The sequence below is a fragment of the Papilio polytes genome, unplaced genomic scaffold, assembly GCF_000836215.1.
Source record: "Papilio polytes unplaced genomic scaffold, Ppol_1.0 DF821511.1, whole genome shotgun sequence".
Taxonomy (NCBI): Eukaryota; Metazoa; Arthropoda; class Insecta; order Lepidoptera; family Papilionidae; genus Papilio; species Papilio polytes.
The window spans coordinates 1,865,561-1,890,883 of record NW_013527693.1 but is presented as its reverse complement, the minus strand read 5'-3'; the positions used below and the strand labels follow the sequence as shown (position 1 = coordinate 1,890,883).

The following is a 25,323-nucleotide window of genomic DNA, read 5'->3' as shown; positions in this document are numbered from 1 at the left end:
GCTTCCATTTCACGCCTGTCTTGTGTGTGGTCGTGGTATTACACCGGGCGTGTCGGCCCATTCGTGCTAAGATGTTAAAGCGGGCACTACCACTGTTAATTAAATTTATACTAATAATTTAAAATTATAAGTTTAAATTAATAAAACCATAATTGCCTTTATAGATAGTGGTCTAACCCGTAATATAAGTAGGATTCCTTGAAGTTATGTTAAAGTAGACAATAAACGTTTCCATAATGACATAATAATCAGTCACATTGTTCTTAAACGCTGCCGGATTCGGTGAATCGTCGAGACATCGGTTTCCAAATTTCGGCGGAACGCAAACAGGGAGAAACTTATTACGTAACTGCGCACATGCGATTGTTACTTACACTCTCTTTGGTTAGACGCATGACTAAACATCGGCATGTCGCCGCTTTGTCTTCTTATCTTACCTAATCTTAACACGATTTGACACTGTTGCGGATTTATTTGCGGTTACGGTTATTGCTAAGGGATTTGACTGCCGTCAAGAATTGTTGTCTACGTTTAGTTGTTCAAAGAAAATGTAAGAGATATTATCTATGTGACAACATTTTTATGTTGTCACTGTCGTCGAAACGCACCGATTATATTTAAAATAATTTAGAAAATGTTTATGAAGTATGAAAATATTTAGGAAAACTTTTGTAAGAAGATTTATGTTTAAAATTAAGATATTGAAACTATAGGAGGAACTCCTTTCTCTCTTCAGTGGTTAGCAAAATTGCAGTGTTTAGATACATAAATGCACAAAGATAAAATCACAGATTAAACATTAAGTAAAATATATTAATATTCTTTAACGTTTATTACCGTTTATCGTAAAACTTAGAATTCGTTTTTAAAAAAATAGATTATGCACACTTAAGTAAAACTAAGTTTGAAAAATACGTTAAGTACAAAAACAGATTAAGAAAATTCCACAGCGGTAAGTGGTAAGTCGTGTTCTCGTGACGTCACTAGTCGTGACCAACACCGCGGTGACGGATCACACATTGATACGAACATCACTTCGTTAGCAATTCAAAAAGTAAGGTGTCATCACACGTGACTGTGAATACAATACATATAGGTTTAATAGGGCGAAATTGTTGATACTTTTTGAACGATAAAAGTAACTGGCAATTAATAAGGAGAAATAATACTAAGGATAGTGTTTGTAATGTTACGCAATTGTTATTTTATTATCTCCGACATACGCATCCTTCGGAGTTGAATTCTACAAGCCGCTCGTTCACTCTGACAAGCTTATCAGTACTGAAAACGTTCTAGTCAAATAGGTTAAAAAATGTATACGAGTAAATGAAATATTGCTATACCATCAAAATGTCTATTATAGACAGTAGTTATATTCTCACCATATTTCTCTAACTAAAGTGCGACAAAAAGCACGACGAACAACATTACATTAGCTGGATGCCTTCTATTCTAGATTGGCAATCGATACTAGGCTTGTTAACGTGAAATTGTATTAAAATAATAGGACATAAATTAACAAAATTATTAACTTGATGATGACAACATGATACCTTTTATACAGAGTCAAGAGTGGAGGATGATAGAAATCTTACCATATATTTGTGACTTTTAAGAATCGTTTAAAATAAATTGCTATTTATTTAACAGTAGAGTTGAGTGTAATTTACGTAGTCGTTAGCAGTACATCTAAATAGCCAGGTGTACGGAAGCGTCTAGTTTTCCTGTCCATTACGATGATATGAGGCCGGCGTGAGGTCGCGGGTACCGACTGCCTCAAGGCGAGCGCTAGGACCACTTACCTGTTCCGCTCAACGACATTGTTCGTATTCATTACATACGAAAAGGAAATGACTGACATTAGACATTCCAAAGTACTCGTACCTAGTCGACGACCTTGGTCCCTTTAAGATAATAAAAAACTTGACTTTAATATACGTAATGTATTTATACAATATTGAACACTTTAGTTTTTAATTAATGTCAGTTTAAGTTTTTCAATTATAACACAAAAAATACTGTAAGAACTGGACAATAGGACATTTAGGTTTAATTTGATTCTGAAATGGCTGCGACTTGCCTGTTGCATTAGGATTAAGTAGCTACAGCTTTATAAGCCAAGGATTAAGTACATTATAATTCTGTAGCAGTAGACAATGTACACAGTGCCTTGCAAACTTTATGGTTGCTCGTAATTTCGCATGATCTCTACTCAGAACATTATTTTAACTTATAAGCCACCCTTATGTTTGGATCTTATTATACTAGATGTCACCGGTCGGAAATCTTATAAGTGCAATCTACTTACGCTGACATTGGAATGGAAAGTCACTTTTTTTATACGTAATTAATACGATTGTAATAAATTCAGGTCAAGTTCCTTTAAGCCGGCGTGAAAACAACAACTGGTTATTTAAATTCTGACATGTTTCGTTATCACGTGAAACAAAAAGGATTGTATTATACTAACCTTGAAGAGTCTCCTCTTTAATGTTTATTTTGATATTGTCCTTATGTTCCTTTAATATATGTGAGCAATATGTCACAAAGGCAATAGTCGCCACCACGTAACTATCCACTAAAATAATCTTGCTTCCCTTTTCCTCAAAACATTCACGATTTACAAAAAAAACATTAAGTTTACTAAAATGATAAGTAACACAGAACAATGTCACTTCCGGGTAAATCATTTTACATATTGTAAGATTAGGGAAGATATATAAAAGACTACAATAACAAATTACAGAACCTATTGCTATTGAAAATACCAAATATTTAGTAAATGTTTAAATTATCATGTATATGTTTAAATAATTATAAAACCCTCTGTAATTTCGTATTCATTTTATAATAATAAAGTTTCGTATCAGGTCAATTTTCAACAATATTTACAGCCGCTGTGTCCGTGTTTTTAAATTCATTTAATTAAAAAAATGTAATTAATAACTTAATTGTTATCATGTTTTATAACGTAAAATTCCTGTTCCTTCATGACATCATTAGAACGTAACAGCCTTCGAGCTGCCCTATAATTATTTAACAATTTCATAAGCATTTGATGGTATAAAGGTAATATAACTTTAATACTGCTTTAACCACAAGGTGAATTCGTAAATACATATACGTGTACATAGAAGGTATTACAATTGACCTTAAGAAAATACCTGATAGTTTTAAATTCCGTAGTTTATATCAAAATAACAATATAAGCTACACGCCAAAACTATGTAAGCAATCTCCGCCATATAATTCTAATGTTAAATAAATAAGTGACGTTAATGCTATTATCGTAATTAAATATATTTACAGATAAATGTGTATGCAGTACCTTAAAATGGAATGAAATCAAAATGTTTGCACACGTGGTTTTCCTTTTCATCCAAAAATATCAGTTTTATTCATTTAGCAATAACGTTAAAATAGACTCTGTTCATTTGTTTTTTAAATTTCTTTATCACTAAAACCTTGAGTCTATTTATATAACTCATTTTAATTCGAAAAACTGTTTAATACTTAGACAGACCTTTACAAAGTATTTAGAGCGTAAAAAAGTAATTAAAAAATAAAAATTTTAATGAAACGAACTTTATTGCTTGGTTTCTCACGATAACACACAAACTTCTATAGATCTTATATTTTTACATAAAAATAGCATTTAATTAGGGAAATTTATACGCTTGGTATTCACGCCACTGTTTGTTTTTCATGTATTGAGCTATTTCACAATCAGCCTCGGCCGCGGTGACTCAGTGGGCGATCACAAATCGACCACCAAGCAACCACCGTTGTCTTTAAATTGACACTTCATTTAAATTTAATCAACAACAAGCACGTACTAGATAAAAACGTATAACGATATTATTATCTATTCTATTGTAATACGTTTTACAAAAGCCACAATTTGTAGCACAATTTAGATCCTGTAGAAAATATTTTTCATAAATCATAAAAGTTTTTAAAATACTGAACTTGAACTTCAATAGGGATGCTAAAATAGTTATTTCTTAAGAAGGTTTTTTTGTACAAGTTTTACAAAGGAATATAATAGAATACATTGGTCACGTATTGTTGCAAAAAGGTAGCATCATAGTAGTCCTAAAATCTTGCACGAAACGCTTTGTGTGATGTAGGACAAAATCTCTTTGAATCAACCGCGATAACAAGTCAAGAATTTGAAACATAAAACATTATTTTTAATCTTGATCATTTAGAGCCTTTTTACGAAATTTTAAAACTGGAATACGCCGTTACATTGATAAAATCCATGAGTAAAATCTTTTTTCATGCGTAAAAGCTATTAAATCCTCTCGTATTAAAGAGTATATTATCACAACATAAGGCCTGGATTTTCCAGGTGATGAACTAGAATTTATTCAAAGTAACAACACAATGAAGCCTTAAATTACTCACCCGTCCTCCATATCTCCGCATCCTGTGGAAAAACCCCTGACGAACTAACACAATTTAATATTGCTTTTAATTTCACACATTTTCATTTCCACCTACTTTTTATTTTACATTTTTATTGATAATCTGCCCTTGCTTTAGACTATTAATAAAAAAACATTCGCAGGCTTCGTGCCCGAGATGGTTTCTACCCACTTGTGCGGGAAAATAAAAAAATAGACAAATTGAGTTCTTTTGGGAAGTCGGTCAATAAACACGTTCGGTTACCCACAAACCCGGGCCGCGAAATTTAAACTGTAAGTTTGCCACTGAATGTGGCGAACCCGTACGATCTGTAACGAACAATATTACAATCTATTAACAGTTAACATAACATTTTCTGTTTGTGTATTTAAGGTCATGGTTCTTGTTCTTTGAGTTCATTTAAATCTTTTAAATGTACAAACTGACCTTTCGTTGCTTTTTATTACACGCATGTAATTGTTAAGTTTATAATGTTGTATTTTCAAAGCAATGTTGTCTGCTGCCTGCAAATTTAATGTTTTATGACTTGTAAATATTTAAATATTACGCAGTGTTTACTTATTTTAGATGTTTAACACAATCTCATCATAGTAGTAAACTAAATTAATTATTAACATTTTTATGTCAAAATCTATTTCCTTAGCAATAATTTTAAAAGTCTTTTAGTTGAAATTTAACACTTTTAGTAATATTATGTTAGTGAAAAAAAAACCATTCTGTAAATGTTTGAAACTTGCAGATTTGAAATTTTATTATTTAGTGTTATGTAAACAAAGAATTTATATAAAAAAATAACTGTCAAGTCACAATCAATTTAATATCCGAGAAGCGTTGAAATTTCTATAACATAATTGATGGACGCTTAACCCTAACCTCTTGTTGCGTTCAGGGCGTATGTTTTAATACAGATAAAATATGACTTTATAATAAAATACCTATCAATCGCTTGACAGTCTGTGATCTTTTTATGTACTGTTTACAATTTTATACATAACGAAAGTAAGTTATTATTATTACAACATAGTGTTAAAACAAAACTTGACGATCGAAGTTATAGTATTCGAACGGTTATCAGTAATCATTTTAATTAAATGAACGAATAGTTTATCATACTAGAACAGTCATAAAATAATAAATGAATGTACGAACTATGCCTAAACAAATATTAATTTGCATTCTACTAATATTTCACATTAAATTGTTAAAAGTCAATATTTAATTAATTCCATGCAGACATTTCGTACAGATGAAGTAGAAGCAGGAAGCGAGACAGCATTACATTTATCACTAGCTGTCGCTCGTGACTTTGTCCACGTTAACATAGTAAGCAGAGAAGATAAGTTGTGAAAATAACGATACATTTATTCAATTAGCATTGGAACTAAATATTTATGCGTGATAGAACTGTATGTTTTTTAATCTGTAATTTGTATACGAGAACATTTCTTCGTACTGTGTGATAATATCTATAAAAATTATTGTGTCAAGTTGTCTCAATATTCACCTACTTCCAAACAATACAAGCAGTGACACGGTTGTTTTAAATGATCACTATCAGTCGATTGTCAGTGAACATGTGTCTCAATTGCGTCAACCATGTTTTGCGATTAAAAGGGTATATCTTAAGAGTTAATGTGTTTTTTTTTTTTCATAATATGACTCACAGTAATCGTCTATATGATATTAAAATCCGGAAATCCTGTATATTAACAAAAAAATCTTATCACAATAACGATGATAGCTTCCATCTGTTTAATTTTATGAGCTTTATTAAATTTCTGATTCTGAGTAGCGATTAAGGCGATTTTATCTCTGTTTTGATGTTACTCTGATAATACATATTTGAAAATCGATTATTGCAAACGGTTATTTCAACTCTAACATTTTATACGAAAATGTTAACAAAGTTGTTGCACCTTGAACAAGATTCCTATCGACATATCAAGTGTGTCGAGACTACACGATCGTATCGACGACCGCTCAATTAGTCGAAAATCTTACGACCTTCTGATTTAAAGGAAGTGACTTTAGATTAATATTTTACGCTCGGCTCAGTCTGAGCGCAGTAACATTAAATAGAAAGGTCATCGAGATAATATGTTATGTGTGGCGGAACTTCCGACATATACAATTCTTTATTAATATACGCTAAGTTTTACATTTAACGCACATTACAAATTAACATGTTCATAGTATAGCGTAAAAAACAATAAAGCGGTCAACGGAATTCGCTAAAGTAGCGTAAACACCGCTGACCATATACCTCGGCAATTGCAGATGCGTAGTCTACCTTTAATCATAAGGAGAGGAAATGCATAGAAAGGGGACATTTCCTTAACCTACGCGGCCCTTAAAATCTACTTGCCCATTTCATTGTCCGAAAAGAGTGGAAAGGAGAACAGGACTAATATAGATCTCCGGAAAGTAATTTAGAAACACTGAAATACTTCCACTTCCGTGTGATCGTGGTACACAGAACTTCTGTTGCTTGTTACCAAACTATGTTTGTACCTAATCAAATTTATGAACATTAAAATCACACAACGTGCTATATGTCAATCATTTCAATGACATAAGACTTGCACAAAAGTAATCGAGAAAAACCCAAAGTAATGTGACATCCTGATGTACTTACGAAGTTATCATTACCATTATGATTATAACTTGTACATCCGGCTACGTTTTTTACTCTGTGCACGTCAATTCTGATGATCGGTATTATTTAAATTGATTTTACCTTTTTGTAACCATACTTTAATTAGTAACGCATTACTTCATTATGATTTCGAAGACAATTTAAAAGTCCTTGTCGTTTAAAGAATAAAAATTATCCAATATCGACTACTATTCAATTAATTCTTAACTATAAAAAAGTAACATCTAACTTATTTAAACCCTAACCAGATAACATCTTCGATTATTACTATCCTTTGTTTTTTTAATTTATGATTCTAATGTAAAAGAAAACGATAACATTAAAAAGAGTACATGTGAAAGATGTACAGAGAATATTTCGCAGTACATGAAACTTTATGTCGTTAATCATGTTCTGGACGATTTGAAATTTCATCACGATGAAGCATACGCGTGCGCATGTAGTCCTGGTACGTGCAGTCCCGCATGCGGACCTCATGCTACATTATGAATACTTAGACACGACCTCAAACATCTACCTTAAGCTAAAGATTGGCTTTCGTTTTTTTTCTATCTTTATAAAATTTTCTCCCTCAATTTTTCACTGAACATAGATCATCAATGTGAAAAAAAAAACCTTTCCGGCCTGAAAAACCTGTGTAGCACTCGACGAAGGTGGAAAATGTAACGACATTTTCAAGGAGCAAACACTCCATATTAGATTTAGTTTTGTTTTGTGAATCTTCTTATTAAATGTGACTGGTTCATCTAAAATTTGGCATTTCGGTACCGATGCTATGTCATAAATTATGTTCTCGGTTTTCTACTGATTACTATTTCTATATTTCTGCTAGTATAAATGTTTTATCAATCGATTAAAATCAGTTTATAATTCAGTACTTACCGGAGACGAGGCAAACGAGTGTTGCCAGTGAACGACAAAGGCGACGCCAGATAGCAACGCTACGTGAGTCGCGGCCGCAGGAACCTTGAGCGTGCATAAACCGAGAACCGACAGCCGAGCTCCTTCCCGCCATATAATAATAAAGCGTTCAGTCAGCCCCGAGTCTTTGCCGAAACAACACGTTTGTTAATCCTTAATCCTAAACCGAAACTCGAACAATGAATCCCGAACGATCACTTGAATAAAAAAGTGCCCGAAAATGAAGTGAAACAAACGAATAACAGTGTATGTGATGAATTGTGCCAACGACAGTGCCATATTAGGAATTAATTAAATCACATTTAAAGGTAGGTAGCTTATAAAAATTCTATACTAATCTTAACAGAACTACATATTTTCGTATTGCTATTAAACATGTTTAATATAAGTGCATTATATTATTGGTTCAAGGTAGGCAGACTTGTGTTAATTATAATAACAGTTTAATTGCATGCAGAAAACAAAATAAACAAATTCATGATGCAAAATTACGTCACGATGTCCGATTGAGTGGAGAAATATCAATTTTTAATCGGAATCAAATACTAAACATTTCAAATTTGTTTTTAACGTGATATATGATAAACATATCTTAATTAACTAATAAGACTTCTGCTATACATTGATAAAGTCATATTTGAATTGTAGTTTTCTCATAAGTAACGAAGCTAGAAAATTGAGGGTACGCAATGAAAAATTATATACAACTTATGTATGTTCTTTTGGAGAAACCTTCGAAACGTATAACTAATTGAGGAAACCAATGAACAGTTGTCTTGAAAAAACTAGGTTACAAACAAAAGCGACATTTAACACACTTGTTTTTCAATCTATTTAAATAATTAACCTTTATTTTAAAAAACCATTTAAAGTATAAATAACTAATGCTTTAGTCATGCAAAATGACCTTATTTAGTAAATTACATCTTTTTTCCGTCATCCTCACTCATGTAAATTAGCGATAATTTTAAAACTTTTTTTCTTCAAAAGCAACTCGCCTCTGTATCGCTATAAAGCAGAGAGAAAAAATACATCTTAAATAATTATCTAGTGTTATTAAAATTTAAACGTTTTAAATAACTTTGGAATTAATCAGACTCAAAAAAATCTTAATAACATCATATCAAAAAAGAATGTCAAGATAGAAGGAACATGATAAGTGCTAAGTCAGTTAAGACAGTGTTGCTATATTTATTGACACGCTATTTCCTCAGAGTGCAAAAACATTGTGTAACTGCCGGGTACGCTGCGGCGGACGACGCCGGAAATCAAACATTTTCAATGCCAATCGTTTTATATGGAATTGAACCTTCGAATCGCGTAAACGAATTTGATGAATTATTTCTCGTATATAAGCTTAAAATATTCTACATTAAATTGTTTTTTACAATTACTTTATTATGTTAAGTAAATTAATGAATAATCAGGCATTGTTTTATGGTTCTAAATCATCCTAATATTAGAAATGCGAAAGTTTAAATAGGTGTTTGTTAGAGTTTGTAGTCTAAACTGCTGAACAGATATCGATGAAATTTGTTATAGATGTAGAGGATAGTCTGGAAGAACACAAAGGCTACTCTCATTTTTGTTTTTTTTTTATTCCACGCGGACGGAATCGCGGGCGAAAGCTATATTTCTAAAATTCATTCTTTAGTTTAGTCAACTGTACGTAACAATTATAAGGTTAAATTTACAAATAAATATTATTTCCTAACGCTTTTACAAACATACATACGTGTTGTTTTTATTAAATTAATTGTTATTATAAAATGTATTTCAAATATGTTGCCTCATCGATCAAATCTGAACCTGACTAGTGTAGTATTACTAGAAATTGTTACAAGTAAATGTTACCCTAAAGTTACAATGTGTTGTAGCTTCTGTTTCGTCAAAGAGAAATAATGGGATGATAAATATCAACAAGGCATATAATACAAGTGTTACAGCAGTAAAATTCCACCGTTAATATACAATACGAGTACTATAAAGAATTATTAGAAACCATAAGATAAAATGAATAAAATCGGATTTTCTTCAGGAAATAATCATATCAAGAAGTAAAATTGCTATAAATAGGAAATTTTGCAGTACTAGATATTATAAACAAGGCTACCAGTGTGAAAGTTTGCAACAGTTGGCTCAACGTCTGCAAGGAACATAATCAATCTTCTTTAGTCACACCTTATTGCAATACTATTCTTTGAAGCGCACACAATAACTGCATCTTGCCAACAGTTATAATCTTTGTCAACTCATAATGGTACAAATTGATCTCAAATTTAATACAAGGACCTCATTATAAATAGAAATGTCAATATGAATCAAATACTTTATTGTTCAAAGATCACTTTTACGATTAGTCGCTAAGTGGAATATGGTTCTTAGTAAACTACTCTTATAAGCAATCTTAGTGAGACCTTTCTTCCTTACGTGTAATTTCCTAGTATTACAAAGCAAAGATTTGTATTTTTGGATATATTTAAATAACTGTAAATCTACTGGGTCGACTTTAAAATAAAATTTCACCGTTAGAAAGGTAATTCATCTGTGAGAGCATAAGCTATATTGTGTATTATCTTTTAATTTCACGCAAAGTCGCGAGCAACAGCTAGTTAGTACATAAATTAACAATAAACTAGCATAGATGTCATACACTATAAAATTTTGATAGAAGTCTTAATAGATGATTCAAGTGACCAGGGTTTTCTAACGTTTTCCTAGAAAAAAACACTAGTTGCGTCGGTATGCGTCCTCAATTATTTATTCAACAATATAACCGGCTATTTCTAGACGTTGTACTTTACTTCTGTTGGTTAAATATTATGTATTGATTATATATTCGTCAACATATTTACATATCGTTGCAATGCAAAAACGGCGCGCCCGTAACTATAATATTTATATTTAATTTGTTAAAATAAACACGATATTTAAGGAAATGTTAATAATATTAAAAATGGAAGTTAATGATTGATAGACGGATGTTTGTTAGAAGGTTCAGAACGGCTCAGCATAACTCAATGATATTTGCCATAGACATGTTTTTTATTTCCGTGCGGACAAAGTCGCGGGCAAAAGCTAGTAATTTAACAATCTTTGGGCCAAGCGCAAAATGGCATCTAAACTAACATAAAAGTATGTAAAAGTTTTTGAGACAAAAGTGGATAAGATGATTTATATTTGTTACTCATCTTCACCAGGTCACTATAAGTCCCCACTGAGGGGCTCGGGGCCTAGCCTAAGTAAGGGGTGACTTGGCCATAGTCAACCATGCTGCCCCAGTACGCGTTGGTTGACATACATATCTTCGAATTTCTTCGCCGATATGTGCAGGTTGCATAACGATGTTTTCCTTCACCGTAAGAACGTCGGGTAAATTATGAACATATGAAAATTCGAAAAATCGAAAATCACATTGGTACATGGCGGGATTCGAACCCAAGACCTGTAGATTACAAGTCAAGTGCTTAAACCACTGAGCCTCCGACGCTCTATTTGTTAGTGTGATGTTAAAATAAAGTTAAGCAAACTCATCTTTCTACATCTGAACTGTTTAAATGTTTATACGTGTGTACAAACTAGTTATGCAATAGTGTTAATTCACAAAACACAATAACAACGTAGGAGTAATTCTAACTCGTTACTTAACCCCAACAAGTAGATCAGAGTCAGCAATAAAAAGATGTAATTAACGCTGTAACATTGCCTTATATTCATTTCCGACGACTTAGCCGTCGTACGAAAAATCTGTACACGATGCTTACAAAATATAAAATAAGTTTTATACGTCTTTGATTATAATTTACTGTAATAGAAATACGTAAAATTTATATTATGTGTTCACTAGTAAAATTAATAACTGTAATCCCTGCTCACCCCTCTGGGTTGCGGTCATGAGTTATATTTGTAACTTATAAACGGTATACATGATTGTTTAATAATGAATTGTTTTCAATAATTTAAATAATTTAAATTGTCAAAACAATCATACAAATATTATAAATGCGAAAGTTTAAATGGATGGATGGATGTTTGCTGAAGTTTGTAGCCTAAACAGCTGAATAGATTTCGATGAAATTTGGTATAGGTGTAGAAGATAGTCAGAAGGACACATAGGTAACTCACTTTTGTTTTTTTTACTCCACGCGAACGGAGTCGCGGGCAAAAGCTAGTCTAAATATAAAATTGTGCCACGTAAAGTTAATACGTTACTGTAAATTATCGTATAAACAGCAAACCAATAGAAATAATAACACGTAGAACAATACATTTGTTTAAATATTATACAAAATAGAAAGTAAAAAGTATACCAACTAATATACAAATCGTGAGATAGTGTTAGATTGTACTGTGTAATATTAACAACTTAATATTGCAAAACTCATTTCAACTCTAAAATAGTGTACACACTTCTGCGAATTTTCATCTAAATTTAATACAAATATTTGTACTCATTTATGAACGGAATTTCGTAGAATAGATTGATTTTTGTCTCGGACCTAACAAGCAATAAACAATTAAACCAAAACGTTAATGATAATGTTAATATAAATACCGAAGTTTCATCTTTAACATTATTCATCTCTTATTAACTCATAATATTATGTATTTCTCGACCCCAATCGCACATTTCAGGAAATATCGTTTCGCCACTCACAAACCTGCTTCATAAGTTTAGTTGTAGACGAAAATATAAATACCAATGGGATATAACAATTTATTAACGTACTTCTTACACAAGAATTTACTCAATACTGTAGATTTTTACTATTAGAAACCTTTAATTTAAAAATAAACATTTAAAGTAATTGATTTATTCATTTTAAATGCCAATATATTGATATTAAAACCACTTATACTTGTACGTTCGTTCACGTAATAACGAAACAATTTTGATACAAAATTCTGTCCCAGCAAAGTTTTTGCGGTCGTCATTTTGTTATGAGGCATCGGGTTCACAGTAATTTCGCACACATTATGGTAAATTTCAATTCGGTGCTTGATGATTACACACTTCTGTGCAGCACTGTCTTATCAACTCGGTTCTCTAGAACATTATTTATCATGTCAAAACTTATTACTATCATTATGTCCAATCGTAACCTACAGGTCCATTATAAAAGTCAGTAACCTCAAACTGGATGATATCATCTCACTATAACTTTAATATAAAACGAAATTACAAAAAACATCATTTTTCTTGGGTCGTTTCCGTCTAAAGACAAGATAAGGTTAAGTAAAAACATTTATTATAACTTTATTTTATACGTTGAGTACATAAAAATCTCATGTAGCGGTTTTTTTTGGCTCTACTTTACCGATTTTGAAAAAGTCCTATTTATATGCCAACTTTCATACTTGAATTTCCAATGTGTTTTGTTATAAAAAACAGTGCCAAATAGCTTACTTATTACAACATTTATTATTAAATTTAGATTGAGTAAAACTTTATTAGCAACTTAGTGTGAAATTCATCATTTACACCATACTTGTTAATATTCCATCTTAACATCAAGGATTTAATATACTAAACGTAATTGTGACCAAATTTAATATACATTAGGTTGAAAATTCCATAAAAGAGATAGTCTACAAAAGAAATGTCTTTTGCAAACACTGATTTTAAAGTAACTTTCAAACCATGAACTTTTAAATGCGGCTCTTTTGAACATAGTATATCAGCAAAGTATGTCAACGTATCGTAACCGCACGTTTAGTTGTATTATCGTATTTTCTCATCGATAAACATTGTTTCTCACGACGATGTGACATCTCTTCAAAGTATGTGAGTCGACACAACTGTCGACAACCGACAACCCACGATGTAGGTCTTGGGAGGCAGTTACCATTCATATGGTCTTACTCGTAGTGGTTTTTTCATTTATTTTACATTTTTGAAGTCTCTAGAGGAGGCAGCAGCCCTCTCCCTCTTCTAACTGGCAATGCCTATATGAGTGTTTCACTACTATTTACTTTCAGTGAAAACGGCAACATAAAAATTGAATAACTTTTTACAAACGGTAGTCTTATTTTAACTTCTTACTTACATATCTTATGTTATATAAAATTACAAAATGTAACCTTTACGCTTTAACGAGCCAAGTAATCTTTTGGATTATTGTGACAAAATGGCAGCGCAATACAAAATGTTATCATCAGCACAAATGTATTATGTGAATACCGTGGGGCTTGGAGACTACCCAATTTGGAAGTCATGAGGACTTAGACAACTACTCTAGAATGAACAAAAAGGCAAAAAAATTGTAGTTCAGTCAATTTGATCACTCAAACTTTTACAGCTTCCTTAGACTTACTACAATGAAATAATTTAAACTTTATCCTTCATTATTAACCATTTAAATACTGCGGTAATAAAGCAATTTATGTCTGTTAACTGAAAGATATCTATTTCCCACGTTAAGCGCAACGAAACAGCAACTAAGTAACTAGGCAAGTGAGACCAGAATATTAATTACAAGACGTTATCTGTTCTCGCGGCGCACAATTTACTTGGTTCTCAATGCACCTATCTAATCCGAATATCTCATTACTGGGCCTTGGCTCGAATGGCTAAGCGGCTGTGTATGTGCGGCTGTGCGTTGTTTTTATGCCGGCCTGTCATGCGAGAAGGTTGCGACGGACGAAGCACATTCAATGCAAACTAGTTACGACGTTGTTAAAAGCTAATGACGTTAATACACACAGTTAACGACACTGCATTACTCCGAAGTGTTTCTAGGTACCATTGTGTTTTTTTTTTTATTTGAATAAGGAATGAAATAAACTTTGACAAAAAATATCTGCATATTGTACAAAAACTTATCAAACAATGTAGCTTTTTTGCAGAAATAACCTGTCGTTTAATTCTAGAAGATGAACGAATTAAAAACAATGACTAACCTCAACTGAATTTCGTCATTAGTTTCACTGACCACAAAAACAAAATGGGTCCGCGAAACATAAGGTCGTTGGTTCGAAACCACCACTCGACTATTGTCGCAAACCATCCAAAACTTTCAGCGTGAAATTGTTTATTTTAGAAAGTTTTATTCAAACGTTGCAATAGCGTCCGTAAAATATTAACAATTTTATCTTTCTACCCTACACCTTTGCATATATTTACTACTTTACTAAGTTGAATTTATTATTAAACAAACTAACAAAGGTCAATAGTTTTTTAATTGTATTACGAAACAAGAATGAACGAAATGCTTCTTTTAATTTGATTATTAAGTTTTTCACATGACTGGTTATAAATTTCAAAATATATTTAAAAGCAAATGCATCATACTTCTTACTAATATTATAAATGAGAAAGTTTGGATGGATGGATGGATGTTTGTTAGAGTTTGTAGCCTAAACGACTGAACGGATTTCGAAGAAATTGGTTATAAATGTAGAGGATAGTCTGGAAGAACACAGGCTTCTCACTTTTATTTTTCTGAATTCCACGCGGACGGAGTCACGAGTGAAAGCTAGTGTAAAATAAATAAAGAAAAGCTCATACGACGTTTTGAGATCCAATAATGTTGAACTATTAAGAAGGTCAAGTTCCAACTCGATCGGAACTTACGTAAGAGCCGGCCCACATCAAGTGTGCCGCTTAAATAACTCCCTTCATAAGTAACTTTGTAACACTAATCCGACGAGTTTTCTTATAAACATCGTAATAACTAGCATTTAGATATTAGAAACGAGTTTTTACATCTTATATTAATCGTTAGTTCATTTTGTACTGGTTTAAAAGTTGGTCTTTTTATATAAAAGTCGTAGTAGCTATTACTGTTACTAGAAAGTTAAAACATACTCTAATCTTGAGTACAAATATTTTATTTGTAACTTTAAAATTTAATTTCATTAGTATTTACAACTGAATTAAACATAATAAACAATTTAGCTAGAGTTGTGCTTTGTCTATAATCATTAATCAATAACTGTAAACGTAATGACACATGCCCTCTCAAGAAGCCGAAAGGTCAGCAGTAGTTGAGTTAAACAAAGTTAGGAAACAAACAAGGACAAACCGTCTACTGAAACTACCGATTGTAAACAGTAACTAGACAAAATATTATGCCCTTTATGATCAGTAAAGTAGACAATGTAAATTACTAACAATCAAATCTTGACCTAAGATCGGTATCGATTTTAGGCATCGAGCGCCCTGGATTATATTATATGAGACTGTAATTATGTAACTTTGACGCCCCTTTCTGTCCAATGCCCTGGGCGGATGGCCAAACCTCGCCCTGCCTTAATGCCGACACCGCCAATGAATTAGGAATATTCTTTGACATTTCCAATAAAGTAAAGCGTGGAAAGGTATCCAAATCTGCTTTACTATGTGTAGTTACTTTAATTGCATTATGAAGAAAAGATGCACTATTTAACTGCTTTATTGAAAGACAGTCACACAGAGGAACATTTGCATATCTTAAAAATCTGTATTTCTTTCATAAATCACGTATTCTGACGTTATAATTTATTTCAATACAATTGTTTTAATCAGTTCCTTCTATTACATGCGTAGTTTGTTGCCCAAGGTCGTGTTGAGGATGTACTGGTCTCTAGACCGGAGGTGAGTGACATTACCTTGTGAATTGACGTTCACGATTCTAATCACGTACATGAAATCATATTTTATTTACATAGCTCCTGTTTTACTGTAGCAACTAGAAGTATTAAACATATATAACAATTGTGACATCTTACATTTGAACTATTTTTTTTTAATTTTCTATCGAAGACCAAATCATTATTAAAAATATTAGTAATATTTTATATTACCTTCTTTATTTATATTTAATAGGTACGTATTATAGCAAAGGTAAAAACATAGTTTTGTATTTACACATACACAACAAAGATTTGCATATTGATGGTTGCAGATGTTAGTAAATTATGACGGGCCTTAAATAAATATCAACTCATAATAGCGCCACAAACATTATTGTATTCAAATCTTCATCTATACATATAATAAAATTGGAGTGTCTGTTTGTAATACCAAAGGAAAAATTCCAGATTTCGGAAAGATCATGTATTTGCATTGCTGATGACAAAAATCGCATTAAAAAATTTGTAATCTTCGAAACGGCTGGAAGTATTTCGACCGTATTTTCACTGAAGGGTAGCAGACATAGATGGGCATATTATAGGCTATATACTTTATCTTAATATTGCGTAGACGAAGTCACGGGCAACAGCTACTTTATTAATACCTGATCAACAAAACATAAATAGAAGATATTAATATTGTATTATACAATAACTTAGCCTTCACACAACCTGTTGGCCTGATAACCTTAATATGGACCGACAAATAACAAATAAAATATATTTGAGTGACAATAAGTATGACTCGTACACATGACCTGTAACAATATATTTTTATATTTGATATTTTAACCTTCAATGTTTTGAAACTGTAATTAAAATAGCTCTTGTTCGCGAGTATTATCCGTGAAATTAAAAACGATATAGCCTATGTTAATCAGGGATAACGTAGCTTTTTAATGGTGAAGGAATTTCTAAAATCGGCCCAGTAACTTTTGAATTATTTTAATACGTACAAAAATATAAATCTTTCCTCCTTATAAATTTACAATGTTTTTATCCATACATATGCATAACTAATGAGTTTATCATCGTGAAAATTATACTTAAATAGTAGTGAATAGTGGTTTTTTTTTTTTTTATATAACAAAAGGTGGCAAACGAGCAAGCGGCCACCTGAATCCGCCAAAATAGCGAAGCGACCGCTGCCCATAGACATCCGCAATTGCAAATGCGTTACCTACCCTTATCCGACAGAGGAGGAGATGCAAATAAAGAGGATATTTCCCCTTCCTATGTATCTCCTCCTCCGTGAAATCCACTTTCCCTTCCCATCCTCTCCTTATAAGAAAAGGGCGGTAAAGAGAAAGGGACTTAAATTAGGCCTCCGGCACCACACTCATCAGACGAAACACGGAATTGCTTCCATTTCACGCCTGTCTTCTGTGTGGTCGTGGTATTACACCGGGCGTGCCGGCCCATTCGTGCTAAGATGTTAAAGCGGGCACTACCACTGTGAAATACCTGTCACTATACCTGATACGGGTCACTGATACCTGATACGTGATAACCACAAGTCTGTAAAGACTCAAGCGACGAAGAAGAAGAAGTAGTAAATATTGCTTTATCATCATCTTCAGAAAATTTTTCATAGTCTATACCACCCAACATACGAATTTCGCTAAAATAAAACAAAGTTTTTTCGAAACATACTTTTGTCAGAGTCTTACGCAGCTATGTATGAAATAACTAAATAGAATTTTAAAATTTTCAACGAGCGTTAAGTATGACAATCGTTTAGTTATGGTTAATTGTTATGAAAATGAGTTTGTTAAAAGAAGCATAACATTCCATTACTTTAATGATATATAATATTTCTACATAAAAAACAAAGGTTTGCCCCATAACATAGACGATAAAACGGCTAACAACGGATGATAATCTCTTACATATAACCACTCTAAGTTTAGAAAATGTTTAATTTAAGTACAAATAAACTGTCTACTATGAACATAATATGCATTTAAATAAAAAAAAAGGAGATTAACAATTTTAAATCTAAATCTAAAATAAACATCAACCATAACAAAGAAACAGCCATTAACCATGACATTACAACATTCTAAATGAAATAGTAGTACGTAATAAAAGCAAATATTTAAACATGCAAGGTAACACTAGATGTTGCAATACAACCAATAATGAAAGTCATGCAACTTAAATATAAAAAAGTACCTACAATTTAAATATCCACCATTTTCTATTGAAAAGGAAACTCGTTTATAATTCAGTACCGCGTCTGGCAATTAAGACGTCTGAATGTTTTAAATTGATACTCTTTATCCTGTTTATGATCCATAACGGCCGTGGCATCTATCCCGCCCTTGCTATCACCGATGGCATTCCAAGGTCTACGAGCTCTAGCCTCACAATTGTTCCTTCACCAACTCCCGACCTTTTCCGCCAGCGAACGGTTTCCGGGTAAAGTGTTCTAAGTAAAGAAAAAGTAATGTTACCTTTGTATTAACATTTTAGATTATTTTGTAAAAGTTCTAAATTTAAATATTACCTGTACCTTATTTAAAAAAATAAATTAAGAAGTAATTTTTATCCTAGTAGGTATACTTAAGTGCATGTTGCGATAAAAGTTACACTTATTTTTGTATCATTTTGGAAGTCAAATCTGTTTACAAAGACGAGCAAGTATCGAAGTAAGAAAAACATTTTAAAAAACAATCATATCATAAATGTATAATTAAGAAATAATAATCCTCATTGACAAACATCTCGTTATTCAAGTCACGTTAAAGGCCGTCAGTTTTTCCTCGAATCAATTATATTTATTACCGTCTCAATGACCGATCGAATTTCCGTATAAGTACAATGCCCTATGATTTCCTTTATTTTTTTTAATCAAGGCAAATCGTACAATGATCAATTTAATTCAGCACGAAAAGAAAACAATTTTATATCCAAAATGTTTTAACCTTCCCGGATTTTATTAGTTTTGTTTGAAATTAAATTTATTTCGTAAATGTTCATAATTACTGAACGGTAATAAAGACGTAGGTATATTTTTATGTTAATGTATTCTTCCGGTTGTCGATAAAAAGCACAGAATATGGATACCGAGTTCCGAGTTCCGTTCGAATAATGTATAACTATGTCAAGATCTTTTAACCATGAACGTAAAGGCCAACAGTATTTTTTGCTGACTCGAACTTCAATCGAAGCAAGTTTATTTTTAAATAGTTGTATAATAGTTTTGCTATTTTAATATATACGTTGGCTACGTGAATTACGCTGTGGTATGTTTAATAGATATTAATTCTGTGCAATTATGTTGTATTTTACGTATCGTATCCATGCAATATAACACCTGTTTATGATGTCATTACTATAAATTAATCAAACGCCTCTGAATATTAATACATTCCTTTGTTTCGATATAAATTTTTAATTCACATCATGATTGTAACTAAGTACTTACTAATTAATGTTAATTCTTTCCGTTCGGCGTCTTTTTTTTAAAATTTTCTACGTATAGTACGTTATTACAAGAATTCATCTTTACTCAACTTTCAACTTGATCTCAAGTTTTACTGTGCATTAACATTTATTTATGCTGGGTTTCTGAACTTTCCACTTATTTTGTCATTACTTAGAAATTCATTAATGCTTTTTTAACGGAATAAAACTCAGGTTACGCAGTTCGGAAATACATTTTGTGAATTAAACACTAAAGAACGATTAAACGTAGCTGAGAAACCGACCATTAATCCTTCTATCTTACCCAACTATTTATTACCTTATGGTATAAGGAGTCCCATAGTCAGAGATCGTCAATCTTCTTCGATTCCATCTTCTTATACAGCACATCGTTATCTTCGTTGGTGATATTCCTAACTATTTAGGCTAACATAATTTACTAATTTCCTCGTATAAATTTTACAATTCCTTACACAAAACAAACAAATTGCGCATCACAATTAATCTGCCACCGATTGCGTTATATTCGAATTGCGTTCACAATCTCTGCATCGAGAACGCAGTTTGTTATGATTTAATTATCTGTTGGTCGGAGCCATAGAACGGCAAAGTACTGCATCCGTTTCCCGAAGGCGAATGCAACTGGGCCATTTCGTAAGCGAGACATTCCGCCGCGTCGCTCCTCTCAACCAGTTACTTAAAACGTACGCATTCAAGGCATTATTTCTTTGTTTAAAATGAGTAGCTCGGTAACATTCAATTAAGTATATGATAGTTAAGTTAACGACTGTATTTACTACATTTTAATAGACTTTGTTATTGCAATTTTACATTTGTTAATTATTAATTAATTACCTAAAAAGCTATTATTATACCTAAGTAATACAACATGTTCAATTTAATTTACTTATATCATCAAAAATTAATTCAAAAAAAGAAAATTCATCTTATTAAAAGAAATCGACGCATGTATCATTTTCAACATCACGATTACCTATTTTATTTAATCAAAATCTGTGTTTTGCAGGCTGGGCGAGAGATGAAGGGGTGGTTCGATGCTTTCCGTGAGGAAGGCGGACCGACCCTGTACGCGTACCATAACCGCACGGCGGTGGCGGCAGATGTGCCCGCTCTTGCTCTCCTCATCGCCGCGCTCACGCTGTACCTCGCCTTCCTCGCCGTATTCCCCGGTATCAGGAAAGAGGTAACCAAATTTAACATATTCACAGGCAAATACTGAAACGTCTTAAATATGTAACAGGGATGCCATTCTAAGAGCATGCACATCTGAAACTAAACTATATCACAACTGTTTAGTCTTACTCTGATTCCTATAAACTTACATGGAGGTGCGCAAACTACTCGATTTTTAGTTGTGCAACTAAACAGTTGAATTGGCTGCGAAACAATTGACAATCGCACAACTGTGCGATTGTTTAGTCAAAGGTGTGCGCACTTAAACTCCAAATTCCTTTCAAATTTTAACGTCTATCGGATTGTAATTAGCGGTTACGATGCGAAGTATTTAAGGTTCGTTTCAGTATTTGACTGTCAGTACTACTGATGTGCCTGGTAAGTTTATTTTGTAAAAAATCCTGACATGAAACGTCTTAGTCCTCGATATTTTATTATTAAATGCAGCACTACACTATTCCATATAATGACAAACGGCACCATGATATATTAATTTTAGCTTAATAGTTTAAAAATGTGTAATAGAATTTAATTTTCCTTAGAGCCGACGCGGCGGCTGGCAGTCAGTGAGTAAAAATATATTTTTACAATGAATTCATTGTCCTACATGTGACAAAAAAAAAGAATATTTTATATTGTTATTGTCATTAAATTAGACTGAAATACATTGTTAAAGAACAGTAGTCGATTCATTCGTTATCATCGAGACTTCCTAGTTACCGTATTTAAAAACTGGTCATAATTCCTGAATGTTCTACATCAAATCCATGATATTTTAATATTGACTTTGTTCCCCGGTGTAAAATATAACATTCTTGGTGTATAACGAAACGATCGTAGTAAATACGTTTTGTCAGTCATGTCTGAGTCAAGCGCCATGTGAGTCATTCATTCATGTCCTGCCATAAAGGTCAAGAAATGTGTGAAATACCTTGCACTTTATAGAAACACCCGTAAACTATGTGTCAATCTGTAGACTACCCAAGTTGCAAACTAAAAAAAACACTATTGTTATAGAATTCTTATCTCTTTTTTAAAAAGCTGCCAATACCGTTTTAATTTATTTTAGAATATGTATAAAATGTCTCTTACAATTATTTTTTTGTTTCAGAGATTTTCCACATTCACAATAGTCACGCTCAGCTTATTTGTAGGCACCGTCATTCTTGGTAAGTAGATAATAAAGTTTTTTGCTGCCTATATGGTATCTAATCTTTTTGTGACTTTGTATCTACCAATTTGCATTATGCGAAGTGCTATGCACTAAATGTGCTAAATACTGATACACTAAAAGTGCTAGATACTGCTATTAGTGCCCATCTATTATCTTGTTTTATAATTAATTAATATTTCTAGTGTGCAAACACGGCTCGTCGTGGCACGTGGCTGGGGCTCGCGTGGCACGCGCCGCCTACCGTGCCTTCTCCACGGAGCGTCTCGACTGCTGGCTCGCCATACATGTCGGCCTGGGACACGTTAATGTAACCCTCAATGGTATTTACATAATATCAATAAAACGTCTAGTTTTTTTCTTCAAAAAATAAAAATTATGCCATGCAATTCGTTTTCAGCACTATCATGGGGTAATACCACAACTGGGGACCCAGGTGTGGACTATAACGAACAGTTCCGGTGGGAGGAAGCCGGGGCCATCCAGGAATGGTATCGTAAGGGGCTGGTGCGTGGCCTGCCATACCCCTTGCTCTCAGTAGCAGAGCACTTCGCAGCTGAGCACGATGGGTTCGAGTGGGGTGCAAAGTATCGTGCCGCCGGGTATACAACATCGACCCTACTTTGGTAAGAAAGTTTCCCAGATGTACTTTAATTCTTTCTAAAGAACGGGATGCAATAACATAATCAGTTGATTGCTTGTATTCAGGACGGCGTTGGCGCTGTGGTTGCTGATGAACCTACTGCTGGTGGTGGTGCCGAGGTACGGGGCGTACGCTATGACGTCGGTGGGCGTAACGCTATGCGCCGCTGCAGGCGGTTACTGGGCGTGCCTGCCACATGTTCCTCTCGTCGTTAGACTCGATGGCTCCATGCTGTTTTTCTCACTCGGATGGTGTTTCTACCTAGTTCTCATTGCAGGCATGTAATATAATTTTTTTAAGTGTTACTTTGTTTAATTGTATATATCTATAGATTATTTTTTATAATCCGCAGGCTGTTTATGTTTGGTGGTGGGTCTGGTGATAGCGACCCTGGACCTGGTGTGGCCGCACCGGTTCTCCACGGTGTTGGAGGTCGACTATGACACGCCGTACGACCGGCACGTGCTTATAGTCGACAGCCGGCAGCGCGCGCGACCACAGCCGCAACCCTCCTTGCCCAGTAGAATACTTAGGTAATTTTGCGCCAGTTACCTCTTTCTAGACAAAAAACAAGCAAACCCTTTGTTTATAATATTTTTTACTTTTATTTCCAGGAGGCTATCATCAAAAACACGTGACTCTGAGCGTCAGGTGTCGATGTCGATAGTAAATGAGAACGGCGAGCGCGGACGAGGGCTGGGGCGCGACAACCCCGGCTACCAACACGAGCGCAAGCCCAACTCGCCCTGGCGGTACCCACTATTCAGGAGGCAAATCGACAGGTATCTACTTATCTTAATACTTATAGATTTGTCAAAAAGTGACTAGATACTAACTGCTACTAGCAGGTAGACTCTCAAGTATCAATTGATATCATCAGATTATCACAACAATCAATCTACAACGTGGTATAAAGGTACTGCAACATTACCGATCGATTTAAGTAACCAATTCACCGATCTTTTCCAGGGTCGACTCCGCGTCAAGTTTAGGTTCAAGTATTAACGGTAATAGTTCCGGAATCAAGATGTCACCACTTCCGGGCAGCCCGCCTGCTCCTTCCCTTCCAATATCTCCTCACAGGTACATAAAATATGCTATTGAATAACTTTCTAGAAGTTTCGTTTCGATTTTAATTTTATATATCTTTCAGGTATCGACCGCAACTGCCGGCTACAGAACGGGTCAAAGACATGTGGTGATATAGACAATGAAAAATTTAGTATTAAATTGACGTTGAAACAAGTTTTTCTGATCGACCTCGTGATGAACTATTGTAAATATGTAAATTATTAGTTGATATTTTAAATTGTAATGCGCGTATCCAGTATCATAGCGCGACGGTGATTCGTTTGAACTAGCGATTTTTATGTAAATTTTATAAATAGTGAATTTATAATAGACATCGACACAGACAGTGAATGCTTTGTGCCATGCATTATACAGAATAATATTGACTTGGGTCATTGTAAAATAATACACCCTGTACTTATAGTTCTTCTACTTTACTTATTTGTAATCAGCTTTATTTTTATTGACCGTCTTCAGTTTGGAGATACACAATCATACACAGATGTTATCTAATAATTGATTTTGAGCCTTACTGAAGTTACGACTAAAATGTTTTTTAATGTTTTTTGCTTGCATTTAGCACAGTTTATTTTATAAAATGCTTCATGATTTATATTGTTGCAAATAATGTCATTAACCTATTTTCAACATTATAAATATCCTTATCGTCCAGGTAAAATATCTACCTATAGTTTTATTAAGAAACAATACGCTACCTGAGAAAATTTAGGTGAATTTACACTGAAGTCAATTAGAATATTAATTAGATAAGTTATTTATTATTTCTATACAAACGCATGTAACGTTTTTAAATCGTAATTCGACAATCATTGAAAGGACTTTGGCTAAACAAACTTAACGACGAATAGACTATGGAAGAAAATTTCTATTTTTATGAAAATGAAATGTTATTGATTATTTGGCACATTGAATATTTAAAACATCCAGATTTCAATTTAAAAATATTTACACGAACCCGTACATGCGGTACGGATATTATATCATAGAATATTCGTAACATGTGATGTAAAATTGCGAATATATTTATTTGTAAAATATTTGTAAACCTTCTTCCATGTTGTAAAAACAACAATGAATTTGTACTTATGTATTGGTAGTTTAATTGTAAAAAGTGAGAATAGGTCGAGGTTATTTATTGTGATCGAATAGAAACAAAATTTAAAGAAACAATTG

At 33.1% G+C, this 25,323-nt stretch overlaps 1 protein-coding gene across 2 annotated transcripts in view; it reads left to right on the top strand.

The window, feature by feature from the left end:
- LOC106108569 (dual oxidase maturation factor 2) overlaps positions 1 to 25,314 on the top strand; it is a 34,631-nt gene extending 9,317 nt beyond the window's left edge. The window contains exons 1-10 of one of the 2 annotated variants that reach the window (XM_013289779.1): positions 8,083 to 8,316; positions 21,078 to 21,254; positions 22,356 to 22,413; positions 22,601 to 22,738; positions 22,816 to 23,041; positions 23,124 to 23,335; positions 23,411 to 23,591; positions 23,673 to 23,840; positions 24,028 to 24,141; positions 24,212 to 25,314. In XM_013289779.1, coding sequence (XP_013145233.1) covers positions 21,090 to 21,254; positions 22,356 to 22,413; positions 22,601 to 22,738; positions 22,816 to 23,041; positions 23,124 to 23,335; positions 23,411 to 23,591; positions 23,673 to 23,840; positions 24,028 to 24,141; positions 24,212 to 24,260 — 1,311 coding nt within the window. In that variant the 5' untranslated portion in view covers positions 8,083 to 8,316; positions 21,078 to 21,089 and the 3' untranslated portion in view covers positions 24,261 to 25,314. Of the gene's footprint in view, positions 1 to 8,082; positions 8,317 to 21,077; positions 21,255 to 22,355; positions 22,414 to 22,600; positions 22,739 to 22,815; positions 23,042 to 23,123; positions 23,336 to 23,410; positions 23,592 to 23,672; positions 23,841 to 24,027; positions 24,142 to 24,211 lie in introns of those variants that run through there. The other variant, XM_013289778.1, reaches the window with a different exon arrangement.
- The last annotated feature ends 9 nt before the right edge of the window (positions 25,315 to 25,323 follow it).